At 41.8% G+C, this 19428-nt stretch overlaps 1 protein-coding gene across 1 annotated transcript in view; it reads right to left on the bottom strand.

Moving 5' to 3' along the window:
- RIMKLA (ribosomal modification protein rimK like family member A) overlaps positions 1-19428 on the bottom strand; it is a 33450-nt gene that overhangs the window by 6670 nt on the left and 7352 nt on the right. The window contains exons 2-3 of the mRNA XM_003415535.4: positions 9254-9484; positions 4650-4736 (exon numbers count right to left, since the gene is read on the bottom strand). Coding sequence (XP_003415583.2) covers positions 4650-4736; positions 9254-9484 — 318 coding nt within the window. The remainder of the gene's footprint in view (positions 1-4649; positions 4737-9253; positions 9485-19428) is intronic.

Raw genomic sequence — 19428 nt, 5'->3', positions numbered from 1 at the left:
GATGCCTTTGAATTGTGGTGTTGGCAAAGAATATTGAATAGATTATGGACTACCAAAAGAACAAACAAATCTGTCTCGGAAGAAGTACAACCAGAATGCTCCTTAGAAGCGAGGATGGTGAGACTTTGTCTCACATACTTTGGACGTATTATCAGGAGGGATTAGTCCCTGGAGAATTGGTAGAGGACCAGCGAAAAAGAGGAAGACTCTCAATAAGATGGATTGACACAGTGGCTGCAACAATTGGCTTAAGCATGACAACGATTGTGAGGATGGTGCAGGATTGGGCACTGTTTCATTCTATTGTACATTGGGTCACTATGAATCAGAACTGACTCGACGGCACCTAACACCACCACCATCACCAAGCAATTTGGGTTTTTATTATTTTATTTACACTTCACACCAGCCCTGTAAAAGTGGTTATCCTTGTTTTATAGATGAAGGAGTAAAGGGTCATGAGAGTAGTAACAGCTTGTGCCACTCCACGGTCTTCATTAGATTTATTCCCATATACCAGATAAAGTCTAACTTAAATGCTGTAACTTTATTTACACCCTATTCATTTTTCCTGCTAAGATACTATGTAATACTTAGGAATAAATTTAACCAAAGAAGGGCAAGACCTGCACACTGAAAACTACAAAACATTTGCTGAAAGAAATTAAAGATCTAAATAAATAGACAGTCAATGTTTATGGATTGGAAGACTTAATGTTGTTAAGATAGCAATGTTTCCCAACTGATCTACAGATTGAATGCAATATCTATCAAAATCCCAGCTGATATTTTGCAGAAATGGACAATCTGATCCTAAAATTCATATGGACATGCAAAGGACCTGGATAGCCAGAACAATGTTGGGAAAGAAGAATCAAGTTGGAGGACTTGCAATTCCCAATTTCAAAATTTAACCACAAAACTACAATAATCAAGACAATGTAGTACTGACATGGATCAATGGAAAAGAATTGAAAGTCCAGGAATAAACCCATCTCTGTTCGACTGATTTTCTACAAGGGTGCCAAGACCATTCAGCACACCATTCAACAGTCTTTTCAACAAATGATGCTGGGACAATTGGATATCCACATGCAAAGAATGAAGCTGAGTTATACCTCATACCATACACAAAAATGAACTCAAAATGGATGAAGGACATAAACGTCAAAGCTAAAACTATAAAATTCTTAGAAGGCAATATAGGGGTACATCTGTGTGACCTTGGATTAGGTAGTAGTTTCTTAGATGTGACATCAAAACCACACATTACAAGAGAAAAAATAGATAAATTGGATTTCATCAAAATAAAAAAACCAAAATAAAACTTTTGTATATCAAAGAACACTATGAAGAAAGTGAAAAGACAACCTACAGAAGGGAATAAAACATTTTCAAATCAGGTATCTGATAAGGGCCTAGTATTCAGAATACATAAAGAACTCTTAAAATTCATCAGCAAAAAGACAACCTAGAGAATCTGAATAAACATTTCTCCAAAGAAGATATACAAAAGGCCAATAAGCACGTTAAATGATGCTCAACATCATTAGTCATTAGAGAAATGCAAATCAAAACGACAATGAGATACCACTTCATACCACTAGCATGGTTATAAGTAAAAAAAAAAAAAGAAGAAGAAAAGGGAGGGGGGATGGAAAGTAACAAGTGTTGGCAAGGATGCTGGGGGGAATTTTAAATGGTACACCACTGTGGAAAATATTTGGGCAATTCCTCAAAAGGTTACACACAGAATCACCATAAACCAACCAAACCAAACCCAGTGCCGACGAGTCGATTCCAACTCATAGCAACCCTATAGGACAGAGTAGAACTGCCCCATAGAGTTTCCAAGGAGCACCTGGCGGATTCGAACTGCCGACCCTTTGGTTAGCAGCCGTAGCACTGAACCATTACGCCACCAGGGTTTCCAATAAAAATACAACCCTGCAATTCCACTCCTAGGTACCTCCCCAAGAGACATGAAAGCATATGTCCACACAAAAACTTGTACATGAATATTTATAACAACATTACTCATAATATCCCAAACTGGAAACAACTCAATGCCCATAACTGAAAAACAGATAAACAAAATGTGGTACATTCATACAATGGAATGTTATTCAGTCATAAAAAAGGAATATATTTAGGATACAACATAGATGGCCCTAGAAAACATTATGCTAAGTGAAAGAAACCAGATAATAGACTATATATTGTATGATTCCATTTATATGAAATGCCCAAAGCAGGTAAACCAAAAGCTGTGGAAGGAGCGGGGGGAATGGGATTCACTGCTAATTGGTACAAAGTTTTTTTTTTTGAGAGATGAAAATGCTCTAGAATTAGACAGTGGTGACAGTTGTACAAGATAGTGAATATACTAAAAACCACTGAACTGTACATTTTAAAATGGTGACTTTTTTGATATGTGAATTATATCTCAATAAAAAAAATTAAAAGATATTATGTATTATATTTAATTTATGTTTATTGTCTGTCTTCCTTTCCTAAATGTAAGCTCCTTGATGGCAGGAATTTTTGTTTTGTTCCCTTCTGTATCCCCAGAGCCTAGAATAGTACCTGGCATCATAGGTACTCAGTAAATATTAGTTGAATGACTGACTGAATTTCAGCACTATAGCCTACCCAAATAGTTCCTGGACCCCACCTTGCCTCCCAAACTCATTTCCTTAGTCTTCAACAGAACTCCTCTACTCAAAGTGGCTTTGCTTATACCTGCTTCTGTGTAAGCTTTCTCACTAATTTCCTCCAGTTCAAATTCTACACTTCAACTTAAGTCTCTTTTCCTTCTCGTGAAGCTTCTCTGTCAGGCCCCGGGCATGCCTGTACCCATCACACTGCTGCAAATGCAACAGTCTGCACATCTGAGCTCCCTGAGAGCAGTGAGTGTGTCTAGTTCATTTCTACTTCTCAGTCTCTAAATTACAATGACACCTTACATGTTTGTTTAGGGTTACCTTGCACCACTCAGGATGCCCTGAACACTTAAGTATGCCATCTAGGTATCAAAACAAGTACCTGCTCATATGAGACTGAGTTCTGCCGCATACCTCTTATCCAACAATTTCTGAGTCCCTCCTATGTACTGAGCGCTGTACTGTACTTATAGAGACAGAGATACACAGGACCTGGTCCCAACTCTTGAGCAGCTCAAAGCCTAACAAAGGGAACAGGCACATAAAGCTGTAAGTGTAGCGTATGCTTGCATATACAAAGCGCTATGGAAACACAAAGGAGAGAACAATTAATTTTGTCTGGAAAAGAAGGAGGAAGACCAGGGCTTTTCTCTAGAAAAGAAACACATCTGAGCTGGCCTCAAAGGATAAGCAGGTGGGCAGAAGATGGAATTCCAAGCAAAAGAGAGTAAAGGTTCAAAGAGAGGAAAAGACATGATCTATTTGGTGAATGAGAAGTAGTCCTGAATGACTGGATTATGGGGGGCTCACGTGGGGACTGTGGCCAGAAAAGGCTGCAAAGGAAGATTGGGTCTGTCTGTGTAGGGCCTTCAGTGTCATAATGAGGAATAGGGACTTTGTCTAGTAGGCAACACAGAACCCCGGGAGGGTTTTTTGAGCAAGGGACTTGTGATGTGATGGATCACTTTTGTGTGCCCTTTCTGGCCACGGTCTTGTAACTCCCACCCAAGTGACTGGGTGGGACTGTGCAGATACGGTAATTGTGGCCCACCAAAGGGATTGGTCAGTTTTGCCATCCTGCTGGGCTTGAAATAAGCCATCCCAGGAGTGGGAAAGAGAGCCCACGACTACCAAGGAAGAACAGCCAGGAGCCAGCATGTCCTTTGGATTAGGGATCCCCCTGCCCCGAGAAGCTCCTGGCACCAGAAGACAGAGAGAGAGAAAACTGTAACACTAAGGGCAGCAAGAAGTGACAGCAGAGACCTGGCGGCAGAGACTTGAAAGCAGGAGACGGCACAATAGGCTTCCCGGCCCATGAGGAGGGAAAGCTGAATGCCTTTGGAAAGGGGCCTAGGGCCAGGGAGAGGCACACCTCCGAGCACGGCTGGGAAGAGGCTGTCCTGGTGGAAGAACTGTATCCTTGGGTGTTCCTCAGCCTGAATTGTAACCTTTACTTCCCTAGTAAACCCCATAATCATGAGTATGGTCTGTGAGTTCTGTGTGGCCATTGCAATGAATTGTCAAACCCAGCAGAAAAGTAAAGAGTGCGGTGGGAGGGACGGTTGGTGTCAGAATTGGTAAAGACGGCGGAGAGAGGAGGCATGTCTGACCCCCACGTCACAGGAATCAGCCTTGGGCTGTTGATCTTGATTGTCCTTCACCCTTGTGAAGTTAGAGGAGGTCAGACACCGCTCCCACACCATTTTTACAGGAGTAACAAGAATAGATCCATGTTTCAGGGAAGTGATTCCAAAAAAGGAAAGAGAATGCACTGGCAGTGGAGTTAGGGAAACCAGAGTCAGGAGCTGGCTGCAACAGTCCAGGGAAGAGATGATAAGGGTCTGATGAAAGCAAGGACTGGTGAGGAGGCAGAGGTGAGAACTACACTGGGAGCTCTTCACGGATGAGCTCCATTCCTCCAAGCAGCACTGCTGGTGGTATGATGACAGTCTTGCTGGAGCAGAGCTGCAGGAGAGCTGCACTCACCCCGGTGTCCACGCGTGCTCTTCACCACCACTGGGTAGCCCAGGGGCTCGGCTTCATCAATCATTTTTGAAAAGTCTTCATGCCCACCTGCCAAGAAAAGGTGAAGGTCAGTGATGGTAAGGCTGATGTCAGGGAGAGGTCAGCCCAGCACTGCCCCTCTGTGGGAATTCTTGTGAGGCTTCATGTTTCTCTGATTATAGTGATTCAAACTCATTCAACCCAACCACATGTATGTATCATGCACCTGTAACGTAAAAGGTTGGGGCAGGGATATGAAGGAAATCAACAATTTATCAAATATCTTCTATGTGGTAAAGGCTTCGTGGGCTCTAGTTCAAGTAATCCTCATAACAATCCGATAGGTAGGGGTTTTTTCCCTTTTAATAACTATGGTAGGCAGAATTCTAAATGGCTCCAAGATTCCTACTCCCTGGTATATAAAACCGAAAAACCAAACCCATGCCGTCAAGTTGATTCCGACTCATAGCAACCCTATAGGACAGAGCAGAGCTGCCCCATAGAGTTTCCAAGGAGCAACTGGTGGATTCGAACTGCCAGCCCTTTGGTTAGCAGCTGTAGCACTTAACCACCATGCCACCAGGATTTCTTCTGGTATATATGCCCTGTATAATCCCCTCCCCTTTACTGTAAGAAGAACCATTATCCTGACCATCTGTAGTCACATCTCCCTCTGACTCTGTTCTACTCCGTCTTCTACTTTCCAGGTACTATATTGGGGCCACCCAGATAATCTAGGATAATCTTCCTATTTTAAGGTCAGCTGATTAGCAACCTTAATTCCATCTGGAACCTTAATCCCTTTTTGCCATATAACCTAGCATATTCATAGGTTCTAGAGATTAGACTCTGACTATGATGGGATAGCATTTCCATGATTCAGATATTAATCAGTTGATTTTGAGTTAATCAAAAGGGAGATTATCCTGGGTGAGCTTGACCTAATCAGGCAAACCCTTAACAAGAAGGTGATGCATCAGAGAGACTTATGCTGGTCTTGAAGGAGCACACTGCCATGTTGTAGAGAGGGCATGTGGCAGGGAATGGTGGGCAGCCTCTAGAAGCCAGGAATGGCCTATGGCTGACAGCCAGCAAGAAAGTGGGGGCCTCAGACCTACAACCAAAAGGACTGAATTTTGCCAACAAATGGTGAGCTTGAAAGAGGACTCCATCCCTTAGATGAGACTGTAGCCCCACACCTTTATTTCAGCCTTGTGAGACCTGAGCAGAGAACTCAGCTATGCCATGGCCAGACTTCTGACCCACAGAAACTGTGAGGCAATGAAAGGGCATTGTTTTAAGTCACTAAGTTGGTGGTAACTTGTGACGCAGCAATAGAAAACGAATACCCCAAGCCTGAGGGTTCATCTCACTCAAAGTTAAGGTATGGCTATAAAGCTTGAAGTGGCTCCAACACACCCCTTTAAGCCTTAATTTAAAAAATGCGAATAATAATGTATACAAAAAATCTTTCTACATTATTTCATAAACTTCCTTGATTTCCTAAGTGTTGAGTATAACCTTTTCTTGATAATTTAGGGTTAATGTCATGGACACTAATAACCGTACCATAATGCCCTCAGAGCCTACATTTGCCCTTCATTTAATGGCACCAACCTATTGTGCTTTTTGGTTCATGGACCAGGTTTTAATGGTTTGCCATCTTCCTTGCTGTCAGTTTGCCAACTAATACTTCTGACTGTTGTCAGTATGGGGCAGGAAACTTTCCTCCTGCTTCTCCGCGCTACGGGCTTAAAACACTAAAACTCACTTGTGAAATGATTTTCCAGCACAGGAACAACTAGATTCCAGATGAGGAGCTGAGGGCTCTAAGTGAATGAGGTTTGGTGTTGCTGAGGTTGTGACACATTATTTGGGTTGCTCAGAAGTTCTTTGGCCTACTTTCTAGTTCTCAAAAATGTGCTGGATAGATGAGTTTTGTGTATATTGTGGTGTATCAGTTTTCTATTGCTACTGTAACAAGCTACCACCAATTCGGTGACTTCAAACAGCATGAATTTATGATCTCACAGTTCTGCAGGTTAGAAGTTTGACACAGATCTCACTGGGCTAAAATCTAGGTCTCAGCAGGACTGCATTCCTTTCTGGAGACTGTTTTCTTGCCTATTTCAGCTTCTGCAGGTTACCTGTGTTCCTTGGCTCACCGCCCCCTTCCTCCGCCTTCAAAGCCAACAGTGGCAAGTAGATCCTTCTCACTTTGCATTATCCTGACCATCTGTAGTCACATCTCCCTCTGACTCTGTTCTACTCCGTCTTCTACTTTCCAGGTACTATATTGGGGCCACCCAGATAATCTAGGATAATCTTCCTATTTTAAGGTCAGCTGATTAGCAACCTTAATTCCATCTGGAACCTTAATCCCTTTTTGCCATATAACCTAGCATATTCATAGGTTCTAGAGATTAGACTCTGAGTTTGGTTTTTTGTTAGAGATTAGAGTGTGGGATATTTGGGGCCCATTACTCTGCTTACCAAAGGTGGTATGGTAGTTCATCAATTTTTGCAAACCAAAACACTTCTGGAATACTAACAAGACCTGTCCTGTTCACGAAAGTACAAAAAAAAACCCTCCCCCCCCAAAAAAGGCAAGAGGGAAAACAGGAAAAAAAGACACGAAGAGGGAAGTGTAGATAACATAGGCGTCTTCATGAAGAAGACATTTTATAAGAAATGAACTCCAAACTTCCTGACATTCTACCAATAAATTTAATTCCTCTTAGAGTCAGTCTTTTTTCCTTCCTTTATCATCCATGGAAAGAGAGGTCCGTCCTATCTAAACCCATTCCTGCACCTGTCCTTTTAACCTTTCCACTTTCACCTCCTTAGGGATCTTGCACCATTAAGTGTCCTCTCTCTGCTCTAACTTCAACCTCCCAGCCCCTAATTTCATCAGCATTTAAACATGCTCACTTCTCTCCCATCTTAAATGCCTGTTCCTTGACTCTACATCATCCTGTAACTACAACTTTACATCTCTACAACCAAGCTACTTGAAAGTTATATAAGCCTACTGTTCCCATTTCCTCAACTCACATTCACTTCCTAACCTTGACAATTTGGCTTCTATTCCCATCACTAAACTGAAGCTACATTCACTATGGCCCCATTAAACTCTCTGTTCCGAAATCCAGCGTTTATGTCTCAGTGCTTATGTTAATTTTCCTTTCAATATCATATAACACTTTTGGTTATACTATCCTTGGAATGTCCTCTCCATCGGCTTCTATGATCTCTCTTCTGACCTCTCTGATTGCTCGTACTTAGTCTCTTTTATAGGGTCCTCTTCTCTACCCATTCCTTAAAGCATTCCATCTTAAGCCCTGTTTTCTTTTCATTTTTCATATTCTCCATGAATAATCTCATCCAATTCTTGTGATTTCACTTAACATAATGAATGCTCCCAAATCCAGTACCCTAGTCTGTGCATCTTTTAGGAGCTCCAGATCCATTTTTATCTGCAACCCATTGAATATTCACTTGCATACACTACAAGCAGAACATGTCCCAAACTGAAATCATCTCTCCCCAAAAATCTCCTGCCTCCTACCCACCAATCTGTTTCTTCCCTCTCATATTTCTAGTCTCAGTGAATGTTTGCTTTAATACTATCCATCTGCTGCCTAAGCCAGAAACGAGAGTCATCCTTGATTCCTCTCCATACTCTTAATATCTAGTCAATCATCATGTCCTATTATTTCTACCTTCCTCATAATTCCTTAATCTGTTCACTTTTCTTCATTTTACAATGGCCACCTTAGTTTAGACAATCATTGCTCACTTGGGTTATTTGAAAAGCCTCCTCACTACTTATCCTGTCTCTACTCTGCCCTTGTCTACTCTCTTCTCCATAGTGTAGCCAGAGTGATCTTCTGAACTTTAACTCTGATCAGGCCACCTCCCTGCTTAAGGCCCCCAATAACTTCCTATCACTCTCAGGATTAACCCTAATCTCCTTCACATGATGTATAACGCTCCTTCTTATCTTTCCAGCCTTATACCACAACTCCCTCTCCTCATTTACAAACTGCTTGGATTACCATGTTAGGTCACGTAGGTCTCTGTATATGCTGCTCTTTGCTTAGACTGCTCCCCACCCCCCCTTATTTATCTGGATAATTTCAGTTAGTTTAGATGTTATCTCTATTTGAAAGCCTTCCTCAATGTTTTCTAAACTGTTTTGTTGGCTCTCCAATGTACCCCTGTACCACCTTGCACTAACTCTAATGGCATTTACTACAGTGCACTGAAATTGCCTGTTAACTTGTTGTCTTCTGGATCTGATGAATTGGAAATGCCTTGAGGGCAGGACTCTCTTACTGCTATAGCCCCAGTGCCTAGTAGAGTGGTTGGCACACAGTGTGTACCTGATAAATAGTTACTGAATGAATTACAGAAAGAACCAAAAGTATTTCAGACAGAGAGAATGGCCATGGTACGGACCCAAGATGCTGAATCATCTAAAATGAAAAGCAACAAGAGATACTAGAAGGTTTCTGCGGAGATAAAACATAGAGATGCAGAAGGCTGGGAAAGATAAGTTCCGACTCTGTTTTAAGGAGACTCACCATAGGAGAATGTGTCTGGCATGGGGACTCCATGTCCAGCCAGCTCTTGGAATGTCCAGAATTTGTTGATGCAGTTTAAAATGCTCTGTGGGCGGTTGACTAAGCGGCAGCCCAGCTTCTCCAGGTGTCTCAAGACAGTGATGTCACTGTCTGACTGCACAGAGGGTGTGGACACCCGCACAAGTACGACGTCTGGGAAAGTGGTGAGTGCCTTCTGGTTCAGCTGCAGACCTGCAACCGAAGGACAAAAGTGAGCTCTGTGCTTGCCATAGTTTAGTCCCAACAGATTCCTCAACACAAAACCTAGCAGGAAGATAGACTTGAAAATGGACACCTGGATATCCTGTTGACTCTACAGTCAACCCTGTACTCCAAACAAATGGGCAGAGCATGATTATGAGGAAACATAAAGGATTGGACAGAAAAAAAAAAAAAAAAGCAGCATATCAAGAGTAATCCAAGGTAGAAGAATCCACAGGAGATAACACAGTCCAATGCCTTCCTTCCATATAGTACTAGTATGACCTCAAAGTGTAGGTTAGGAGGCTGAAGCCTTAACTAAAAGGAAACAGTATAGATCACTAAGGAACCCCTAAGGCCCTTTTATGACTTAACCTTAAAGAGTCTATCTAACTGAATATTATGAAACCATTTATATTGTTTTTATAAACATTTTATAATAAATGTAAATATTAAGTGAAAAAAGATACAAAATTAGAAATAATGCATTATGATCTCAATGATCTAAATAGATACACATTAGAAAAAGCTGAAAGGAAAATATATCAACATTTTAACAGTGGATAAAGAATTATACGTGATTCCTTTTGTATATTTCCTACTTATCTGTATTTAAGTACAAATTAACTTTATCATAATAATAATTTAAAAATCCATCTACTGAAAATCAATTCATTAATAAACATTTCAGAATGCATCCAAAGACATGCTCACAAGACCCATGTAGTGAAAGGACTTGAATCGGTATTCTACTGGGTGAGCTGGGAGTATTAGCTTAAAGTGAAGACAGAGGAACAGGAACATGGTCTCCAAATATTGGAAGGGCTTCCATGCAGAAGAATTATTTGGTTTGTCCTCTATGATTCTAAGAGATAGAGCTATCTGTAAGAGCATTACTTTGTCTGCCTTCTTCATTGCTGTATCCCCAGCCCCTAGAACAGTACCCGGTGCGCGTGGTAGGCACTTGATATTTATTGAGTTGAGCACAAGCTACAGGGAGACAGACTTGGATTCCGCGAAAGGGAATCTTTTCCACTGCCTTAGGATGTAATGGGCCTAGGCTCACTGATCACTTGAGGACAGTCTAGAGGCATTCCAGGGTCAGATGGGCTCACAGCAACCTCTTTGGCCCCTGGCGACCCCTACATTCTATGGTTTGTATTACTCTAGGCATCTATGATATACATCTATAATGTACCCAGCATTTGGAGATAGAATGATGGAGACAGGAAATGGGATGGGTAGGGCAATGAGAATTGAGTTCAGGAAGGTACTTGGTCTCCCTTGCTGTTGCTGTTGTTAGTTGCCATCGAGTCGATTCCAACTCATGGCGATTTCACGTGTACAGACTAGAACCGCTGCACAGAATCTTCAAGGCTTTGACTTTTTGAAAGTAGATCACCAGGCCTATCTTCAGAGGTGCATCTGGGTGGGTTCGAACCACCAACCTTTCTGCCTAGTAGTTGCGCACTTAACCACTTGCACCTTATGAGCCTTAAATTAAAGGAATCTCTAAAGTACCCTTAAAGAAACCCTTTAAAGCCCAATTTTCAGAATGACCTTATAGTCCTCAACCTAAAGCACCTTCTGTTTCATAACTGATAGTATACCATATAACCATTTAATTCTAAGAAAACAAAAGATACTAATGAAGTTACAATTTTTCCATTGCGAAATGGATAACATCAATATATAAGTTCTAAAAAATAAAAATACACAAAAACTCCCACAAAAACAAAATAAAAACCCACTACTATACTGTTCTAAGTTGTACACTTTCCCTTCATTTCTAAGAGATGTTTCATCGACTGAAAAAGAGGGGGAGGATAGGTGCAATCATTTGGACAAATCGTTTTCAGTACTTCTGCTCATAGTGTCAACCCAAGGAACTGGAACATAATTCTCATCTTCACTTTGCCTTCAGAAAACAGTATCATTTATACAAGCTTTTATTATTCTTTGAAAAATTCCTTTACTACTCACAGCTTCTGGGAAAAAATATGAAAGGAAGGAAAAAGCAAACCCCATGTAGTAGTCTCAGAATTGCTAAGAAATAAAAGTATTCAAATTGGTGAAAACTGTTAGTAAATACAGAATACTCGGAAAAAGCAATAGCTCAGGACAATATTACATAATGAGATAAATTACACAAAAATGCTTTAAAAACTATAAATCCTATACATATGTAAGGCACTGGCATTGTTACTACACAGACATTCCATTAAGGAAGGTAGGATAATTTATGGAGGTTTTCACCACCTGATGAGAAAAATGGCTTTGCAACAGAAAAGTGACCTAGGGAAATGAGAAGCAGCTGAAACGTCTGGCTTTTAAATCCCAACATAAGACCACAGACAAACAGTTAAATTTCTACATGAGAAAAAAAGAATTCAATCATTTCTGAAAATACCAACAACAAGTGGACAGAGACAGCTCAGCCTCAACGAGCAGATTCACACAGACCTAGAAAATCTTACCAGGACTGCATCTCTCTTCTCCAAAGGTAAATCTTTGGGCCTGGCTCATTCCAACTGAGGCCTTTAATAAATGAAGAATGGAATGGGTTGAAGTGTAGCCTGAAAGGCTATACCAAGCAATTAGACAGATTTGATCTCTGACTCTGTGCCGGTTGTCCAGCCCTGTGCAGAGAGGGACATGGCAGGTTTAAGGATACGCCAGCAGAACCGATTACATATTTGCCCACTGATATTGCTGCTATGGGCAACTTAACTTGCACCCTATTAATTCCTGTTCCCTCAACCTCCACATTTCTAGATATAGTAGAAAAGAGTTTGCCACTCACCATGGCCTCAGTGGGAACAGCAGTTCCAGGCAGCTATGGCCAAGGACTTGAGTTTAAGGCTGGCCATGGGCAAACCTGTCAGTGAATTCTGAGGCCTTTAACAACTGAAGTAATCTCTGCTCCCTCTCCCCATTAAGATCTCCTCTCAGGAAAGGACCTGATAAAGAGGGGGAGCTTAACAGTGTCACTCTTCCCAGGATGCTTAACATTTCCACTACAACCTAAAGACCTCAAGCCAAGGGAATGAAGAGTTGATGGCAGAACATCAGGGAGGGTAGGGCCCTGCTTGGCTGGCGGTGGATGGAAGGAAAGCCCTCAACAATGAAGTTCTTGCCCTACATACCAAGGAACCTCATGTGATTAAATGCCCTAGTGTTTAGGGTCATTACCTTGACCAAAAACAAAGGAAAAAAGTACATTCTCCTTTTTTCACCAGGGACAGAAAATTAGGTAAGTACAATTGTGCTAAGAAGGAAAGAGGGAAGGGGGAGGGAAGAAAGGAAGGGGTGAGAAAGAAAGGAAGGAACAAAGAAAGAGGGAAAGGAGAAAAATGCAGAGATAACTGGGGTCTCCCAGACTTCAAGACTGGGATTGAGATTTACTATTTATCCTCAAACTGTTTTTTTTTTTTCCCCACTAAAATGATCAATCTGTCCTCAAGGAGGTCAATTAAGATAGTAGCAGAAAAAAGATCAGACCCCAAACTGGACAGTACAATAACCAATAGCCAACCTAGTCTAAATCAGTATTTTGAAACCAACACAATATTTTGTCCAAATTACTTTAAAAAGAATAATCTACTTTCATGGGTAATTGTGTTCTAATTTCTTTTTTAACTATTCATATTTGGAAATATTTTAATCCATTAAAAACAACATTAAAAAATGGGATAATTTTTCCCAAAGAATTGAGTCTTTTTTTTTTCTAACCCACATATTGGATTGTTGTTGTTGTTAGGTGCTGTCAAGTCACTCTGACTCATAGCAACCCTATGTACAACAGAACAGAACACTATGCAGTCCTGTGCCGTCCTCACAATTGTTGCTATATTTGAGTCCATTGTTGTAGCCACTGTGTCAATCCATCTCACTGAGGGTCTTCCTCTTTTTTACTGACCCTCTGCTTTACCAAGCATGATGTCCTTCACCAGAGACTGGTCCCACCTGACAACATGTCCAAAGTACATAAGACGAAGTCTCTCCATCCTTTCTTCTAAGGAGCATTCTGGCTGCACTTCTTCCGAGACAGATTTGTTCATTCTTCCGGCAGCCCATGGTATATTCAATATTCTTCACCAAAGCCATAATTCAAAGGCATCAATTCTTCTTTGGTCCTCCTTATTCATTGTCTAGCTTTCCCATGCATATGAGGCAACTGAAAATATCATGCCTTGGGTTAAGTTAAGTTAAATGCTACAAAACTAGATTTTAGCACTTGTGTGTGCAGTAGTTAATGTCTTAGGCTGGGTTCTCTAGAGAAGCAAAACCAGCAAAGCATATGTATATACAGAAAGAGAGAGAGAGGTTTATCTCAAGGAAATGGCTCATGCAGTTGTGGAGGCTGGCAAGTCCCAAATCCCTGGGTCGGGCATCAGGCTGGAGGCTGCTCCTGACTCACGAGGTTGCAGGGCTTGACAAACCCAAAATCGGCAGGTCAGATGGCAGACTGCTGGCTCAAGTCCCAAGAACCAGAGGTCAGATGGATGCAGGATCCAGAGCAAGAGAGCTTTGCCAGAGCATCCATATATATTGAATGTAGGCCACACCCTTAAGGAAACTCCCCACACTCAGATACTTGAGTAAGGGTGTGACTTGAATGAGGGTGTGACTTGAGTGAGGGTGTGACTAGAGAGTGTGACTTGAGTAAGGGTGTGACTCAAGATGCATCCCACACTAATCCTACTCATTAACATATAGACATTAGGATTTACAACACATAAAATGGAGGATGATTACATAATATTACAAAATGGAAGATGATTACATAATACTGGGAATCATGGCCTAGCCAAGTTGACACATAACAGTAACCATCACAGCTAAGAAATGTACTTTATAATAAAGGATGGAGAAATAGCTTTAGAAAATATTATTGGAAAGTAGAGCTCTAAAAATTAAAAACTGTTCTCAATCATCATACCAATAGAGCTGGAGGTAGAAGCACAGATAACTACAGTAATTCAGATTTGAGTTCAGCCAGCATTTTTACTGAGCATCTGTTATATTTTAGGCACTTTGCTAAGAACTTTCACATACATTATCTCATTTAAAGTAGTCTCATAATATGGTTCCCTGGAAGAGATTTGACTGTAAATGTCTTTGCATTTACATGAAGCTGATGCGTAACATGTCATCACCCTCCCCACCTGTGCATATGTAGCACTCACTGATGTGTGCATACACATACATTCCCAGCTTTGCAAGACTAAACTGGTTTCTAGAATTCTAGGAAAAAACCTCCATGTACTAAGAAAGCAGCAGAAATAAGAAAACAGCAAGAAACCATAGCATGAAAGCCAAGGACCTTACTTATGGCGGATTTTTAAAGGGTTACATTGTTGAAAGATCATGTAACAGTGGCTGGTAGTGAAGTTCTAAGAGTTGTCAGAAAGGAATCAATAATATAAACCAAGTGGATAATCCATTTAGCACTCTACATCATCTTCTTGTGTTACGAAGAAGATGTGTCATCTGAAACAGGAGCTGCTGCTTCTCTATGACTGTCAGGGTTTACCTTTGTTTTTTCTACTCTGCCTCCTCCCCCTCATTTTCTTATAAGGAAGTTATTTTTAGTCTTAACATGTAGATGCTATTGCCACTCCTCTTCCCCTTTTTAAAGTTCTTTGCTACAGTGCCCTAAGAAATCTCACCTTCACCTCATTAAAACCCACAGTCATTATGTGGGCACCTTCTCTTCCCATCAACTGCTATTTTGAAGTGATTTAATTCAATTCAACCTTTACTGAACTTCTGGTATGAGTTAGACACTATTAAGCAGGATGGGGGAATACAAAGAGGAACTAGGCAGTCTCTGCCCTCCAGGGGCTTAAAGTTTCCTCGTGGGGAAAAATACACATACAACTTAAATATTCATTCATTTGTTCATTCAACACATTTATTGCTTCACGTAGTCATTCAACAAACACGTAGCATCGACTTTGTGCCAAGCCCAGTGATAGTTTGGGTTTCCCCAGGAGCACACCCTGAGGCAAGGATTTAAGTGCGAGTAGTTTATCTGAGTGAAAAAAAACAGTATCCCTGGAAGTTAAGCAGACAACACACAACTGTTATTAATGCCATTAACGCTCTGTGTGGAGCAACTAGATATTAAGAAGAGTTTATCAGTCTAGTTGGGGCAGGGAGTTGGGGGGAGGTGAGTGATTATAACACAATGTGGTAAGAGCTGTAACAGGCATATTAACAGGAGGGAGCAGTAAGGGTGATTATCTCTACCTGGGGAGACAGAATCAAGGCAAGTTTCAGAGAGGAGATGTTGTATCATAGTGCCTCTGGGCTCTGAAGAAATGTGTAAAACTAACAAATGCATAATGTCTACCTCTCAGAAACAAATGGATGGTAAAGCCATGGCAATCTTATAAGTACTGAGCTCAAGATTATCTCAGGGCTAAAGTAAGTGTTTGGAGAGACATTTCGAGAAGTTGCGACCCCATGAGGTAAAAGGCAGTATTGCAAAGTAGATAAAGTACTGCCCTTCAAGTCAGAAGACCTGATTCTTAACAGCTTGGCATATGTTATGGACTGAATTGTGTCCCTCCCCGCCCCTAACCCCAAATACGCGTTGAAATCCTGGTTCTTGTAGCTGTGGATATAATTCTATTTGGAAAAAGGGTTTTCTTTATTATATTAATGAGATCATACAAGAGTGGGCTGGATCCTAAACCTAATCACTTCTAAATTATAAAAAGACCAGAATAGAGACAGACACACACACAATGTGGAAGACAGTGCCATTGAGGGTCGCCTAGAAGCCGGGGAACACCAAGAAATGAAAGAATGCCTGGGCTACCAACAAGGAAGGAATCAGCAGGGCCAGGACCTTGATTTGGACTTTTAGCCTCCAGAACTGCGGGAGGATGAATTTCTGTTCTTTAAAGCCACCCACTTGTGGTATTTGTGTTGCAGCAACACTAGGTAACCAAGACGGCAAGGCACAACATCTCTCAGTTTCGTCTTTTGCAAAATGGAAAGATTCCAGAACTTTGCAAACCTTCCCTCCTCCCCACCTGCCTCACTAACACAATGTCTTGCAACCACCAAGACAAATCTCAGCATGTCCTTTATCCCTGTTCATGTCAGTCACATGAGTCCAGTCTGCAAGGCCATTACATGTCCCTGGATTCTAAACCCCATATAGCTCTGGCATCACCATTTCTAATTCCACCTTTTACTCCTTCCCATCTCCACTGTGCCCTCTGGAGCCCACAGTCAATGGGTAGCAAATCTCCTTATCTTCAACCTTTTCAGTGAGTATTTCCTTCACCTTATCCCTCTGAGTCCAGCTGAACCCTGGATCTTCCCTGATGATACTGCTTCCCTCTCTTATTGTGGCTCTTTTCTCTCCCTTACAACTCAGATTACTGGGCCTAGAGGTAGGAAAGATATCCTCCTTGTTCCCCATTGCTGCTTCCAGACTTTCTCCCCCCGCTAAAACATGCAGCTTTGACTCTCATGTCATCAGACTACATTATATTCCTTGTTCAAGTCATCTTTGGACCCAGGGTTATGCCCCTCTGTCCTTTGTTAGCTCCTCACTCAACTGGCTCCCGTGTGGTCATAAATATAGGCGGTTTCAATATCCTCATGGATGATCCTTCCAAGGCCCTGGTCTCTCGGTTTCTGAATCTTTCTTCTAATGATCTTGTCCACCATCCCACTGCAGCCACCAGTGATATTCTAGACTTTTGCATTTGTCATAATTTCAATCTCCAGCCATCTTCTCCTAACTTTCCAGCTTACTCCCTCTAACACCCTAAATGCAACAGTACTTTGACCCCACCAGGAACTACCATGCATGGACTCTTCCACCTTTTCACTGTCCCTAACTCCCTTCATACTCTTACTTCCCTTCTTGCCCTATTTAAACTTCATGTTCAAGCACCCTAATCACTCCCTTGCATATACCCTCAAATCCCTGCACCTGTCTTGCTACATCATACTCACCCGGCTAAACCACAACCCCAATGAGAGATCCAACTCTCTGCCTACTTTGTATGCCCTCTGGCACAATGGACATGTCTGAAGAAAAATATACAAACCTGGGGACTTGTCTCAAGAGCACCTTTAATGCTACCTGGCAATCATATTTCTCTGGTCCATTCATTCTACCTCAGTCCTAGACAACTATTGCATACTTTCTCTTCTTGCCTCAAACCTTTACTACTTCCTCCCTTATCCTCACTCTCTCTTCCTATTTCAAGGAGAAAAATCAAAGCAATCAGAAAACTTCTACGAGCTTCCATTACCACACCACATTTACTCACCTACCTGGGCCTATTATATACAGGTAATCTCTGATATTATAATGGCTCAACTGTCTTTGCTCCTAGCTTAGGCCAACCCCTCCAAATATGCACTAGGTCCCAACCTCTCTCACCCACTCAAGGCACTGCTGTAGCAATTCACATCTTTCTTTGACATCATCAATTTTTCTATTTGGAACATTCATATCACATACAAACATGCACTTATTTCTCTCTTCTTAAAAAAAAGCCTCTCAACTCCATTTCCTCTTTGAGCTATCACCCCAGTTTTCACCTTCCCTTTACAACAAAACACCTGACAGTGCCTATACTCACTGTTTCCATCACTTCACTGAAACTGCTTGTAGCAGGGTCACTAATGACCACCACATTGCTAAATCCAATGGTCAATTCTCATTCCTCATCTTACTTGATGTCATGGATCGACTTATGTCCCCCCAAAAATGTGTGTATCAGTTGGCTGGGCCATGATGCCCGGTATTGTGTGAAATTCCTATATGCTGTAAATCCTGCCTCTATGATGTTAATGAGGAGGGAATGGGCGGCAGTTGTGTCAGTGAGGCAGGACAAATCTACAAGATTGGACTGTCTTGAGGCAATCTCTTGAGATACATAAAAAAAAGAAGCAAGCAGAAAGACAGCGGGACCTCATACCACCAAGAAAGCAGTGCCGGGAGCAGGGCACGTCCTTTGGACCTGGGGTCCCTGGGCAGAGAAGCTCCTAGTCTGGGGGAAGACTGATGAGAAGGCTGACAGAGAGAGAAAGGCTTCCCCCAGAGCTGACACCCTGAATTTGGACTTAGCCTTCTTTACGGTGAGAAAATAAAATTCTCTTTGTTAAAACCATCCACTTGTGGTATTTCTGTTATAGCAGCACTAGATAACTAAGACATTTGATCTATTAGCAACATTCAACCTGGTCTAATCACATCTCCCTTCTTGAAGTCTTTCTCCACTTGGCTCCCAGGACACCATGCTCTCCTCATTTTCTTCACTTCTCTAACATCTTCTCAGGGTTCTTTGCTGACTCCTCCTTATTTTCCTGACTTCTAAGCACTGGAATGCCCCAGAGCTCAGTCCTTGGACCTCTATCTATAGTCACCCACTTGACCGGTGTCTGGAGATGCTCTGAATTGGTACCTCTAGGCCAGGCCTTGCCCCTGAATCCTAATCTCTGCAACAAACGGCTTACTTGACACTCCTACTTGGATGGTTCATGGGCATCTCAGACTGAGTTCTGAGACTGACCACCTATCCAAACCTACTCATCTCACATATTTTCAGTATCAGTAAATGGCAGTCTTTACTTACCCAGCTGCTCAAGCCAAAAAACCTGGCCCAAATTCTGACAGCTTTGCCTTCAAAATATATCCAGAATCCAGTCACTTTTTACCTCCTTCCCTGCTGTCCTTCTAGCCCAACCAACATCATCTCTCACCTGAATTGTAGCAATAACTTCCTAAATGATCCCTTGCTTCTACCCTTTCTCCCATCAATCTTTCCTCAACACATCAGCCAGAATCACCCCATGAAACACAAGACAGATCAGTTCACTCCTCTGCTCAAAGCCCTTCAATGGATTCCCTGCCCGTGAGATGAAAAGTCAAAGTCCTACAATAACCCACAGGTCCT

This window comes from Loxodonta africana, chromosome 3 (genome assembly GCF_030014295.1).
Source record: "Loxodonta africana isolate mLoxAfr1 chromosome 3, mLoxAfr1.hap2, whole genome shotgun sequence".
NCBI lineage: Eukaryota > Metazoa > Chordata > Mammalia > Proboscidea > Elephantidae > Loxodonta > Loxodonta africana.
This window is presented reverse-complemented; position numbering and strand designations above follow the sequence as displayed.